This window comes from Piliocolobus tephrosceles, chromosome 4 (genome assembly GCF_002776525.5).
Source record: "Piliocolobus tephrosceles isolate RC106 chromosome 4, ASM277652v3, whole genome shotgun sequence".
Lineage (NCBI taxonomy): Eukaryota > Metazoa > Chordata > Mammalia > Primates > Cercopithecidae > Piliocolobus > Piliocolobus tephrosceles.
In genome coordinates this window covers 129186576-129200933 of record NC_045437.1, presented here as the reverse complement: position 1 = coordinate 129200933, position 14358 = coordinate 129186576, and the positions used below count along the sequence as shown (strand labels likewise).

Sequence of the window (14358 nt, the reverse complement as noted above, 5' to 3'; positions counted from 1 at the left end):
CACAAATCTTCATTTGTCTTAATGGGAAAGAAGTTTAAGCCCTTAAATTTTGCCTTAAACTCACAAGACATTTAGCTTACAGGCTTAGTTCTACCCAATTTCTTGGTCACTGCCTTGATATTTAAAGTTTTTCCTGTGCCAGCTTCCCATATCCAGGTCTTCATGCCCTTCAATACATCTTACCCAGACTAGTAAACTTTACCAGTGCCAAATTCTTTACAAAGATCTTGCCTGTGCCTCAGAAATCCAAACATCAAAATTCCCTACTAAACTGGAACTGGTGTGAACCACAGGACTGAATAATGCACCTTTTTTCACAGAAGACTCAGGCAGGTTGTTCATTAGGGCCTTATTTTTATTAATCCAGAATAAAGCCTGTACTTATGGACTAATAAAAGTTATTTCCATCTAAACACTTTTTATCTTTTTTGTTCCCTGCATGCTCTCAGGTGATTCCTACTATTCTTTATTTCCATCTTGCCAGTACGTAAGAAGCAGGACAGAAGAGTGAAGATCAACGTCTTTGCCTTCAGATAACGAAGCTCTTCTGCATAGCAGCTGTGTAACTTTGTCAGCAAGTTCCTTCATTTCTTCATGTAAGACGGAGAAAATGATGGTACCCATTTTGCATGGCTAAAGTTAATATTAATAAGATAATATATGCAAAGTTCTGGCACAGTGACAAGTACATGCTAAGTCTCTTAATGAGTACTAGCTACCGATATTAATATTATTACTATTTTAAGTGTCGTTTCAATGCAGCCCTATGGAATACAGACACAAAATAAACTTCTTACTACATTGTCAGCAATAGAAAATTACTGGCTGGGGGTGGGTAAGTAGCAGGAGGGGCTAAGTATTGTAGAATCAACTGTAACAACAGAATAATACATTTTAGCATTATATAAAATAGAGCTAGAAATTAAATAGAAAAATAGCTAACTTTAACTGAATTCCTTTTATTTATCTATTGCAAATGAACCTCCTTGAGTTGAGAAAGATCTGATATGCATTAAATTTCTCTCTAAGGAACAAATTGTTCTACTATTTGCCCGTTAAAACTGGAATTGGACATCTATATATTTCTGATGAATGTTCTTATTAATCTCCCCTTCACAATTAACAATACAGCTGAGAGAACAATCACCATTCATGAGTCCTCTCCGTGGGGAAGTGTTAATTCAATGCATGTTAGATGTGTTCAGGAGCCTGCATATTTTGTTATAGCCCTTGATGGAAGTGGGAATGGGAGAATGATGATTTCCCAATGTCATGAGTTAAAGGTACAGCAATAATGTCCAGGTGATCTTAATGATAAGAATAACTTGTCATCAGTTTTGTTTGATTAATGACTTAATGATATAAAAAAGCCAATCCATCATCTATTATATTGATTAACCCTTTTTCCCTCTCAACTCTTTTTTTTTTTTGAGACGGAATCTCACTCTGTCACCCAGACTACAGTGCAGTGGCGTGATCTCGGCTCACTGCAAGCTCCTCCTCCCTGGTTCATGCCATTCTCCTGCTTCAGCCTCTCGAGTATCTGGGACTACAGACCCCTGCCACCACGCCTGGCTAATTTTTTTGTATTTTTAGTAGAGACGGGGTTCCACCGTGTTAGTCAGGATGGTCTCAATCTCCTGACCTTGTGATCCGCCCGCTTCGGCCTCCCAAAGTTCTGGGAAATACAGACCTGAGCCACTGCGCCTGGCCCCCTTTTCCTCTTGATTCTAAAGGCATTCTGATTGTTGATTTTCCTGTCCACTCAACTTTGCCTACATGCATTTATGAATTCATCCTCAACCTTTACTGCATTGCTATTTACAGTGTAGGTGCTTAGTGCTTAGTCAGTATTGGGTATACAAAGGAGAGTATGACACATCCTGTGCCCTAAAAATAGGTATTCTGGAGAAACACGAAGAGCCCAGGGTGATTTCTGCATTATTCTTGTGGAGATGAAGTGATATGATGGACAAAATGCATCCAGCACTGGATCTGCTCTGGGTAACTTATCATTTCTAAGTCTCCTGCCTTCTTCCAGATTCTTGCCTCCTTCCATGCTTAACTTTTTAAAAATGTTAAACTACAACCTTTTTTCATTCCCTGTTCTCCACTGCACACATGGTCACCCTCTCATCAAGGCCTCTCTGATACCGTATGTTTTGTAGTTGTTTCCAAGTAATAATTTTAGTATCGTGTATCTGCTGAACATAATTTTTTCCATTAGTACTTTCGAAGTCCACCACTTCAGTAGAACCTTTTCAAACTTTACCAGTCAACTTACATTCTCTCTCTTCTATTTCCTTCTTTTCTGAGGCATGTATGTGAGCAGTGCCTGTATCTAACTCATTTCTCTACCACCAGTGCTTGCCACGGAGTACAAATGTGCTCTCGTTCTGCCTTTCTTATCCCTCCCTCCCTTGAAGGCCAAATGCCTTTTTCTCTACAAATGTCATAAACAAAAGAGCTGAATCTAAGGATCTGAGATGATGTATCAGTCAGGAGTACTGAATACAGCAGAAAATAAAAGTGAGATAGAATAGACAAGAAATATGTGGGATTGGAGGCATCCCGTTGAGGGCTCTGGCTCTGAACTTGGAACAGGGTTCATGTACCATCTCCAGAGATTACTTTCTTTGCAATCTTTGGCAAATTGCATCAGCCTCTGTTTCTTCATTTGAAAATAGAGACAATAGCAGTTCCTAATGTATGAAGTTGTTGTAAGGGTTTACTATAATAACACATGAAAGCACTTAACTCAATGTCTGACCCATAGCAAGGGTTCAATAAATGAATATTAATGTTATTATTATCACCATTATGAGACGGTAACCACATATTCATGTAACACAGAATAAATTACACAACTGAAAATCTGAGTTTAGAATTTCTTCCACTCTAATGAAGAGAAATTCTTTATATTATAGTGTTTTCAGAAAAAGATCTATTTTTTCTTTTTTTTCTAGAAAACCATCTTTTAATATGAAAACATGCTTTCAGTACAGAATAAACTTTAAAAGAAAAACGGTCTTATTCTACAAATTATCCTCACCCAAATATCAGAGTATCACAAGTATTTCCTGACATAGAGGAATATTTGAGTATAAATTTCCTATTAATAAACATGAGATGACTACTTTATTTATTTGCAAGTCTGATTGCTCCTTGGAAGGTAAGAGGTCACAATAAGCTTTCTCATCATCAGAGGGCCATGATCCTGTTCAGGCAGCTCAGAAGCAATTTCTAAAACACAGCATCTCCCACATTCAAACAATTATTTGGCATTCACAATGTTTTCTGCATTTTAAAGAAGCCCTGTGTCTCGGCTATTTTGATATTGTTTATCCCTACTCCTTAAAGAAAGCAGCTTTAGGATATTGGAAGATAATTCAGAAAAGCACAGTCTTAGTTGGAGTTAAGTCCCTTTGTAAGCATGCTACCTTAAGCTCTTGAATGTCTAGTGGATAGGAGACTTAGCTGTTTCTTAGTAGAACTGAAGAAAGAGTAAGGAAAATAGCACAATACTTCCATCCAATGAAAAGTCACAGCTATTTTGTTCAGGAAAAGTTAATTTTGAATTGGGGACAACAGACCTGAGTCCATAAAGGACGGTGCCATCAGGATGCAGGCGGATCATGCGGTTCTTAACAGTCACTCCGTGCACAAATGACTTCTTATCGTTCAGGAAATAGGTATCAGGCACCCAGAGCTGGTCTGCCACTCTGTTGTCCAGAGTCAAGTTTAAAGGTATTACATTATAGGACAGCCTCTTATCTCTCCAGGCTTGTTGAAAGTACATTGTCAAGGTATAATCCTGTAAATGTGAGAAAAAAAACATGGTTAGTTTACACCCAAACAGATCTGAGGGATAAGCAAACATCTCCGTATTAATAAGAAAATAAATTTATTTTTAATTTTGTTTTTTTTTTTTTTTTTTGATACAGGGTCTCCCTCTATCACCCAGGCTGGAGTGTACTGGCATGATCTTGGCTTAATGCAGCCTCCCTCTCCTGGGTTCAAGCAAATCTCCTGCCTCAACCTCCCAAGTAGCTGAGATTACAGGTGTGTGCCACCACGCCCAGCTATTTTTTTGTATTTTTAGTAGAGACAGGGTTTCACCATGTTGGACAGGCTGGTCTCGAACTCTTGACCTCAGGTGATCTGGCCACCCCAGCCTCCCAAAGTGCTGGGATTACAGGCATAAGCCACCACATCCAGCCAAGAAAACAAATTTTTATATGTGTGTATGTGTGTGTGTGTGTGTGTGTGTGTGTATGGCCACACAGTACAAAAATATCCTATTCACATATATAGGCAAATACTAATTTATTAAATCCATTCTTACCTGGTGCCTGGCATGGGCCAGGCACAGTGGTGGGCACTATGAATACAGAAGTAAAGAGAATATATTCACATGAAATTTATGACATATTTCCAAGGAAGAAAGATATTAAGGAATAATTACCTAATGATTAATTTGTGATTCTCAAAGTGGAGTACGCAGGACTCTTTTAGGTGAGATATAAACACAATTTTAAAAATAGTTATGCATTTGTTTCTATATGTATTAACAAAATCAGCTAGCACATCCAAACCTAAGAATTCATCAATTCATTCTTCCATTCATTCATTCATTAAATATATAATTTGTATCTAGTATTTGACAGGAACCATTGAGGTGCTGAAATGAAAGTGGTAAACAAGACAGATTAAATGCCTGCTCTCAGGGAATTTAAAAACAAAGCATAGATAGATCAACAGAATCATGTCAAATAATGCTACATTTTATGAAGCACATAAATCAAGGTGCGAAATATCTAACTGGAATGGTGACAAAAAGCTTTCCTTGGGAGTCGGTATTGTGCAGAGAGCAGAGAAGGAGCCCAAACCACTGGCTCTTAGGAAAAGAACATGCCAAGCAGAGGGGAATCTGTAGAGGTCCTACGATAAATAGACAGGCCTGGCATGTTTGAAGAATCAGTAAGACCTGCTCATTTGAGCCACTGATACATAGGGAGAGTAGAAACACAGCAGTCAAGACAATTAGTCCCATGAAATTTTAGAAGGGTATGCTTATTTAAAATAGATTGTTACAAAGTGGGTAACTTATTATGGTAGTAATTGCAAGAGTTTGTAAATGAGAATCCTAATCAGTCTAGTCTAATCAAGGTGGGCTTTCCAGAAAATGTGACATGTACACTGAGGCTAATGTAAGCTTCTCAGCTATCTAAACAAAATTAATTCAGTCAGTTTATCACGAGAATTTTAATCCCAGCATTATGGACAAATAGGCTGGGCTGCAACTTTTAGACACGGTGGGCTGGCTGCTGTAATGTGACCAGTGCTCTTGGAGTTCTGGTTCTACCATTTCTCAGTTCTGTTTCTAGGAGGTGAATATACATAACTTCTTTTAGTTTCAGTTCCATTAAATATAAATGGGGCTTTTAACACATGCCTGATCTAATCAGAAGGTTATTATGAAAATTAAATGTACAACTCAAATGCAATTTGTAAACTACAAAAAGCTATATTCTATGAATGAAGCATTTATAAGTGACATATTTTATCCATTAGAAGCCTATGGGTACAATGTAATTGCTCTCTCACCCTCATCTGAATGACTAAGTGAAGGTCCAAATATTCATTTGAAAAGCATAATTACAATTCTATTTTAAAATCAGTTCACAACGCCCTACTTGAGGGTTTTTAAAAACTAGAATCATGTATTAATTATCTCTGCAACCTGAGAGGCTAGAGCAGTGCCAAGGGCTCAAATGACGAATGAATGAAAGAATATATGTTCAGTAAGCTATGCCTAGTGGATTTCTGTCCAAATCTGCATAATTTTGTGTATAAGACATACTTAAAATTCAGTAAAATCTTGCATTTTTCTAATGTTTGTTGAGATTTATACATCTTAATTTGGTTATATCATTTTGAAATATGACTCATATTATCTGCTCTAACACCAAACAGTTTTCATAGGAACAACGTAACTCATTGTAAAAAAAAAATTTAGATATTTTCTGTGGCTTAGAAAACACACACATTTTGACCTTGCTCAGATATCAGGGTAGGACCTTCCAATTTTACAAACAAAATTCTACCCTAACAAAAGACATATTAATATCCTAAATGTGTATGAAATAGTTGTTAGTGAAATTTGCTTTAGTGGATTACTTTAGTTAGCATTCTGGACTATTCTGCATCACCATGCTTTAGTGAAAAATTAGTTTGAGGATCTCTAGAGGAACACGTTAATTTATAATAAAAGCAAGATGAAGATTCATGAATTATATAACTAGAAAACAGAAAAAGGATCAGATACATATTTTTGTGTGTTCCTATGTTACAAATAACCTAAAAATAGGACATAAAAAATAAACCATGCAATTAAGACTGTGCTGGAAAGAATGCATTTACTGATTTCCAATTCTTGAAATGGAAAAAATGACTATTATCACTACAAGAAGAGAAAGCTACTTACACTTCTTTCATAAGCCCTCTTGCAAGTTAGGAAAAATAATATTGTTTGGAAGGTGTTGAAGTTTATCAATCAGCTGAGATGTGTTTGGACACAGGAAATTATCTTATCTTTTGAACTAAATAAATGGTAAGATTGTGAGACTCTGCATTACATGCTCACTTCTGTTATTTGTCAGCAAGGCAGTGCCTGCTAAAAAATGCTCCCAGGCAGGCCCTGGTGATTCTGCAAACTGTCACATCAATTTTGATTTCATTTATTTTCAAATACACATAATGACACTGTCAAGAAAGGAAGAAGCTCCTGATTCTAACTCAGTGTTAGTGCACATAAAAAGAAAGCGTGGTCCTGTCTTCTACCCTTTCCCCTAGGCTCCTAGCCACCGAGATAAATCCTCTGTACTTTAATATTGCAAGGCTATCCTTCACATTTGACAGCTCCACCTTTGGGAACTTGTCTCACAGTTGGTTTAGTCACACTGAAAACCCCCAAATAAACCACTTCAGGGTGCTCCTTGATCCATGTCATCACTACCCAAGAAGGACTGATATAATTAAAACTAAAGCCAATTGATTTTCAATACCAAACAAGATAAAGTAAACCCATTGCAGGTTATTTCTCAGACGAATTACAACTAAAAATTCTGGAAGAAATAAAATTGCAACTACCTGATGACTATGCAAAGTAGAAAGAGTGAGGAAATAATCAAAATGTGAGAAATACTACTATAAGAGTGAGTTTCTTGATTATTTTTCTTCTTCCTTTTGTACTCCTTAAAGCAGCATACATACACACACACACACACACACACACACACACACACACACACACACACACACACCTGCAGCTAAAAGTATAAAGACCTCAATAAACAGAGAGAGATGTTTCTGGACTCACAGATTGAATATTGTTAAGATGTCAATACTCCCTAAATTGGCCTACAGATAAAATGCTATTTCGTTTCATCTTAAATGCTATTCATTTCATTTCAAATCCTATCAGGATTTTTTTGTAGATGTTGGCAAGGTGATTCCAAAAATTTATACATATATATTTTTTATATAAGAAATACATATATATATATGAAAGAGAATAGCCAAAACAATTTTGAAAGGGAAAAACAATGCTGGAAGACTCACGCAATCTGATATCAGGACTTACCATACTGATTTAAATACTTACTAATACTACAACAGTGTGGTAGCATTGATAGAAACATAGGGTCTAAAACAGAATAGTCTAAAAATAAACCCATGCACCAAAATGTTCAATTGATTTCTGACAAAGGTTCAAAGACAATAGACTGGAGAAAGCATAATCTTATTACATAACAAATGGTTTGTGTCAAATGGAACATCTATATACAGGTAGATAAATGGATATGTGGATTAAAAATTTTGGCCCATACTTCACATTGTATGTAAAATTTAATTCCAGATGTGTCATCTATTTAAGTGTAAAGTGTAATACTATAAAACCTTAAGAGAAAAATGGAAGAAATTTTCTGACTTTCAGCAAAGACTTCTTAGATACAAACCTAAAAGTATAAGCAATAAAACAAAAAATGATAAATTGGACCTCAACAGAATTTAAACTTTTTTTTAAGGAATGACACTATTAAGGGACTGAAAATGTAAACTACAGATTGGAAGAACATAGTTGCAAATCACATATCTGACAAACAACTTATATCCATAAATATAAGCATATAATAATTCTCAAAATTTCAAACAATCCAACAAAGATAAGCAAAAGATGTGAACAGACACTTAACCAAAGACACAAATATAGTAAGTAAGCATATAAAATGATGCTCATCATCACTAGTCATTATGGAAACAAATTAAAAAACACAATGAGATCCTACCACACACTCATTAAAGAAGTGTAAATAAAAACATCAAAAAACAACTGACAATTCCGAGTGCTGGTGAGAAGGTACACCCAAAGTCTCATACATTGCAAGCAGAAATACAAAACTATCAGCCACATGGGAAGCAGTTTGACAATTTATTATAATGTTAACATACATTTGACATAAAACCTAGCAATCCCACTCCTGTGTGCAATTGTTTACAGCAGATTTATTTTAATTGCCAGAAGTGGAAGCCATCTGAATGCTCTTCAGCAGATAGAGGGACAGACAAATTGCAATGCATCCCTGAAACAGAATACTACTCAGCGGAAAAAGGAGCCAACTTATTGATATAAGCAATGTCATTAATGGTTTTCAAATACAGAAAGCTAAGTGAAAGAAGCCAGATTCAAAGGGATACATACTGTATCATTCCATTTGTATGACATGAAAAAGGTGAAACTATAGGGATGAAGAACAGATGAACTGTCCCCTGGGATTCAAGGTGGGGGAGCAGTAGACCTCAAAGGGCAAGCATGAGAGAATAATTTTGGGTAACAGAACTGTTCTGCTTCTTAATAGCAGTGGTGGTATTAGGACTTTAGGCATTTGTCAAAACTCAGAACTGTATACCAAAGTGAGTGCATTTTTCCGTAAGTAAATAAAAAATAAATGTTTAAACTGCTTTCAAAAAAGCATAGTCTCTGGGGTCAGACACACCTAGGTCCATATCCCAGTATGTTTATGTTCCTCTGATGTGACCTTGAAGGAAGCCTTTCAAATCTCTCAGCCTGTTTCCAAGCCAAAAGAACAACTATAGCTAATTAACACAGGAACTGGGGGAAACAAAAGCTGTCTGACATCTGGAGGGAATAAAAAAGGTAGAGTTATGCCATAAGTTAAGTCTCCTTCATGAATACACAGGGACACAGGCCTCCACCAGGACAGGCTGGCAGGGCCACCCAAAATGGTTAATAGCCTCTCAATTCCCAAATTGTACAACAATGCACTTAGAGTAGGGTGTTACCAAGGCCATTTCTACGGATGAAATAATTCCATTCTAGAAAATCCTCTGCTGACCTTATATTTAAACTCATGTTGTCATTTAAAAATCTTCTATATGTCTAAACACTTTTTGTTTTTGCTTTTATTGTCTTTATAATTTGTTTTCTATTGCCAAGATTTAAACCTTTCCTGTCTCTCTGGCTCAGTGTCTAAAAAATACAGACTGTAAAAAAACGTGTCTGTATTTCTTATCTTTTTTAAGTTTATTGTTTTGTAAAGTGCCTATTCATCCTCATTGAACATTTTTTTATTTGGACATTTACTTCTTGTTATAGGATATTTGAATATGCACACACATACATATATATCATATGTTATTGCCTTTTAAATTTCTTTTAACTTTATAGTTTGAAACAAAAACTATATATAGAGTTTCTGCATAGTTTTTACATAGCTTTCTCTAAAACTAACATTTTGCAAAGCCATAAAGTAATACAAAACCAGGAAATTGACCTATATAATAATATTAACTACAGACCTTATTAGACTATCTCTCATATCAATAATGCCCTTTTTCTGTTCAAAGATCCAACCCAAGAATCACCTTACACTTAATACTTACGGTTCTTAGCCTTCAACCTGTGACAGTTCCTCAATGCTTCCATGTCTCTGATGAGGTTAATGCTTTTGAAGAGTAGCAGTCAGGTTTTTGTTGTTGTTGTTGTTGAATGTCTTTCAGTTTGGATTTGTTTGATGTGTGCTTATGATGAGATTGAGATTTTACCATTTGGGTCAGTGTATCACCTAAGCAATGTTGTATCCATCATATAAAGTATATGCATAAAGTGTACATAATGTTAAAATGACATTCTGGAAAATTTCTGGTCATCTTAATCTTGAATAATTGGGCTTCATCTGCTGGGCTTCTGCATTGTGAGGCACTATTATCCTTTGTAATAAACAAATATCTTGGGTAGATATTTTAGGATTATGGAAAGTAATAACATATTTATGCTGATATCTATAATTACTGCAGTTTTGTGTGGTATTTTTGGATGCTTTCTAAATTTCTCTCCATTAATCTAACCTGAATCAACATATTCATTCAATGACAATTTTTAGGTACTAATAAGACAAATCAAAAAAAAAGGAAACACCAACATTAGCCACTGAAAGAGTTTTATCATTAGAAAATGAGAAATACCTCCTCGAGAATCACTTCCCATTTACCCTTATTTTCCAGACTAATGGCATTGTTCTGGCCACTTGAAGCTATACAACTTCGTTCTGGATGTGTGGTGCAACATCTTCCCCTGTCTCAAACCTGTAGGTTGCATGTGAGTGGCTTCTATCCCCACCTGGACCTGAATGATTGTTCAACCATGAGCTTCAGCCCTCCCCTTCCCCTTCATTTATCTTCATTTATATGGTTTCCAATATGCATTTTTTTTTCTGTAGAGACTTCAGTATTTATTATCTATGGAGTTTTTCCTCTTTTCTTTTAAAGCATGGCTATGTATATGGGGAAATTCTCAATTTAATTATGTCTTTTTCCCTACCATTTCTCTATTTGACAATAAGATAGCAGGGTAAAGGGGTTGGTTTCATATGTACTTGGTCTGCCATTTAAAGACATAAAGACACCTAACAGCTTATTTTTTAATGACCAGAGTTTAAAGTTTATTTTCATCAGTGATAAGGTGTGGTTTGTTTAATTTGCTTTGTCCATTAGAACTATACTTTATAAGCTTTGAAAATTACCATTATTGAACTAAAATCTTGAGCTTTGGTGATTAAACTTGCTTGTTGAGTTCTTCTAGATAATGGCTTTGTCTCCAAAATTAGATGGTTTCAGAGAAACCACTCTCTCTGCTATCAGGCTTTCATAATTTTAAAAGACAAAATATTTAACTTCATCTTAATTACCCCTTGTTGAAAGAAAAATTGTGTCTAATATATCATCATTTATTATTTTCCTTCACTCATGCTATATCAAAGTTGAGGTTTTAAGCTGAGAATTTGACCTTCTGTCTTTCATAGATAAGGTTAATGTTTTTAAGGTAGTAAAAATCTGTGATTTAGAAACTATGAGAGCAAGTGTTATTTAATTTAAATGTAATACAAGTTTCATGTGAATAAAACTCCACAATTGTGCAGCACAGCATATCTGTAGCTTTTACTATCATTCCGGGTAGAACGTTTTAACTTTAGGCATTTTGGAAAAGTTTTTCAGTTTTTTTGTCAGGTATTTCCATTTTTTAAAAATATGACACAAGAGGACTGATTTCCAAAGAGTAGAATGCCAAACTATTTTCACAATTAAAAATTTATTTTTTTCCACTTCATGGGAGAAAATACATCTAATGTGTAAATTATTACCTGAATAATACCAAAATGAGGCCTAAGTTATATAGTATGTACATTCTCAACATCATAGGCTGTGAGAGTAAAGATTACATGTTAGTCATGTGTATAAAGTCAATACTTCTGGTAAATGGTAGAAACTACAATTGCCTCTTACGTGGCATAAATTTCCTGTTGCATACATTGGAATATGTACAGAGATTTCTAAAATGTGCATATTCTTTGCTCTGATATTTGTATTTGCATGCTTTGGAATATTTATAGAAAATAATTAAGCGGCAAGTTTTGACAACTTTACTTCCAAATATTGTCACAAGTCTATTACATCTGTCTCCAATACAAACAATCTAGTTTAAGGCACTAATATTTATGAGTTACCATAATGCCATTGTTACTATCTCCTTGAGGCTAACCCTTGCTCCTACAGTGTAGTAGAAATGTAAAGCAAATCATGTCTTTTTCTTGCTTAAGATGGTCTAAAAGCATTTTGTTGCACTTAGAATAAAATCCAAGCTTATTACGATGGCCTTTAAGGCCTATATAACGTGGATTCTACCTACCTCCTTGATCTCACCACCTATTCCCTCTTCCTTTCCCTCAACTCCACTCACTAAGCCCATCCACATTGGTCTTTTCTCTGTTTGGCAAATACTTCAAGTTCCTTCAGACTTTACAAACTTCTTCTTAACAACTGACTGAAAACCTAACTGACAGGCTATGTCCCCAAGCGGGGCAGGTTCCTTCCTGGAACTCAGAGCTCAACTCAAAGCTCAAACCTCCTTGGTGAGGTTTTCCCTTCCTCTCAGTCCTAGCAATCTCTGTTGCATCCCTCATTTTTATAATGTTCACAGTACTTACCATATTTTTTCAGTTAATAATATTCATTTATTTGTCTCCTCATGTATTTTCATGTCACCCAACTAGAAGGTAAGTTCCATGAAAATAAGAAGCTTTCTTAGCTTATTCACTGATGTACCCTTACGGCTAAAACAGAGCTTAGAACATAGTAGCAATAAAAAACCCCCCAAATTATAAAAGATATGAAAGCATGAATGAAAGATACCACACAGGCCTTAATACCCCCAAAATACTTATTGTTACATTAGCAATAGAATAAAAATTAGTAAACACCTAACTATTCATCAATATAAAATTGTGTATATGAAACACAGTACAAACATATAATAAAATACATACAGGCATAAATATAATATTATAAAAATATTTATGACATGAATAGATGTTATTCTATATTACTAATACATACTATTAGCTCTTATCTTTTTGAGAAGACTACGAAACAATATGCATAATATGACCCAATTTGGGAAACATACATATTGAGAAAATGTGTCTAAAAATATTTCTAATATTAGTAGTAGTATCTCTGTGTGGTGATATGTCAAGTGATTTTCAATTATTTTTGTTAATCTGTGTTTTGTTAGATGTATCATTTCTACAACAAAACTAAACAAATAATTATTTGTTGAGTTAAATTATAAAATGAGTGTCTAATATTACAAATATGTCTTTATACATATTTCAGAGGTTGGTATGAAGAGAAAGAAAATTTACTCATAGTCACAAATAAATGAGAAGTCTCTACCTTTAGGCTTATTATTTACAAAGTATAAATTTCTTTTATATTGAAAAAGAGTTCATTTAGAATCACACAGGGAGTAAGAGCACTAATTGTTACACCATTTTTCCTTTTCCAGGGAAGCTAACACTTAAGCCATCATTGATCAGTGAAATCACTACTATGTTTCCTCTTAAACACCAAACAACAACAACAATAAAAAGTCAACCTCAAAATCTTCTTCTGGCACTAACTTCAGTCTTCTTCACCTCACCTTCAGGAAATGTTATTTCATTTTTAAGTTAAAGACTTCATATCTGCTTCTTCTTGTTTAATACTCAGAGGAGATGTAAACATTATTCTCACATACACATACACACAGAGCTGTTCACTTAAGTCTAATAGCACCCTCTGTACTGCAATGGAAGTTCAAGTGAAAGGATTCTTCTGCAAAAGCTTTCAAAGAAGCCCTATGGTCATGAACTACAAGCTCCTTACAAAGCTCTTCACAATCTGTTCTACTCACTTCACCTTTCTTCATCTCTGTTTTCTCATCCAAGGTGAACAATCTGAGATAGAAAGGATGATCCCTGTTTAAGAGTCTCAGACATCTTATGCGTCTCTGACACTACACTTACCTTCAACCAATCACTTTCCTGACCTTTTGCTTGTATTAAACTTTTCTATCTCTCTTGATACATCTTTTCTTTCCTTTTATATTTTGTTTTTTTTTTTTTTTTATCATGGAGAATTGCTGCCCCTCTTTTCTGTCTATCCAAACCCTACCTATCTTTCAAACATCCATGAGGATTCTTCCACTTCCCCTAGACATCAATATTCATCCTCTGAGCCTTCTAATGCTGTGTTCTGTGGTAAGTAAAACACTACTGAATTGAACGGTTATTTAGATGAGGGGAATAATCTCCCCAATTAAACTGCACAATAGCCCCCACCTTATCCATGGGGGACACATATCAAGACTCCCAGTGGATGTCTGAAGCCACAGATAGTGCAGAATTCTATGTATACTATGATTTTCCTATGTAAACACACCCATGATAAGTTTAAATT

The 14358-nt window shown here is 35.1% G+C and overlaps 1 protein-coding gene across 4 annotated transcripts in view; it reads right to left on the bottom strand.

Annotated features, from left to right (window-relative positions):
* The window catches only part of GABRB2 (gamma-aminobutyric acid type A receptor subunit beta2), a 258604-nt gene that overhangs the window by 165960 nt on the left and 78286 nt on the right, over positions 1-14358 (bottom strand). For all 4 annotated transcript variants that reach the window (XM_023218771.1, XM_023218770.1, XM_023218772.1 and 1 more), the window contains one exon: positions 3594-3814. In XM_023218771.1, coding sequence (XP_023074539.1) covers positions 3594-3814 — 221 coding nt within the window. The remainder of the gene's footprint in view (positions 1-3593; positions 3815-14358) is intronic.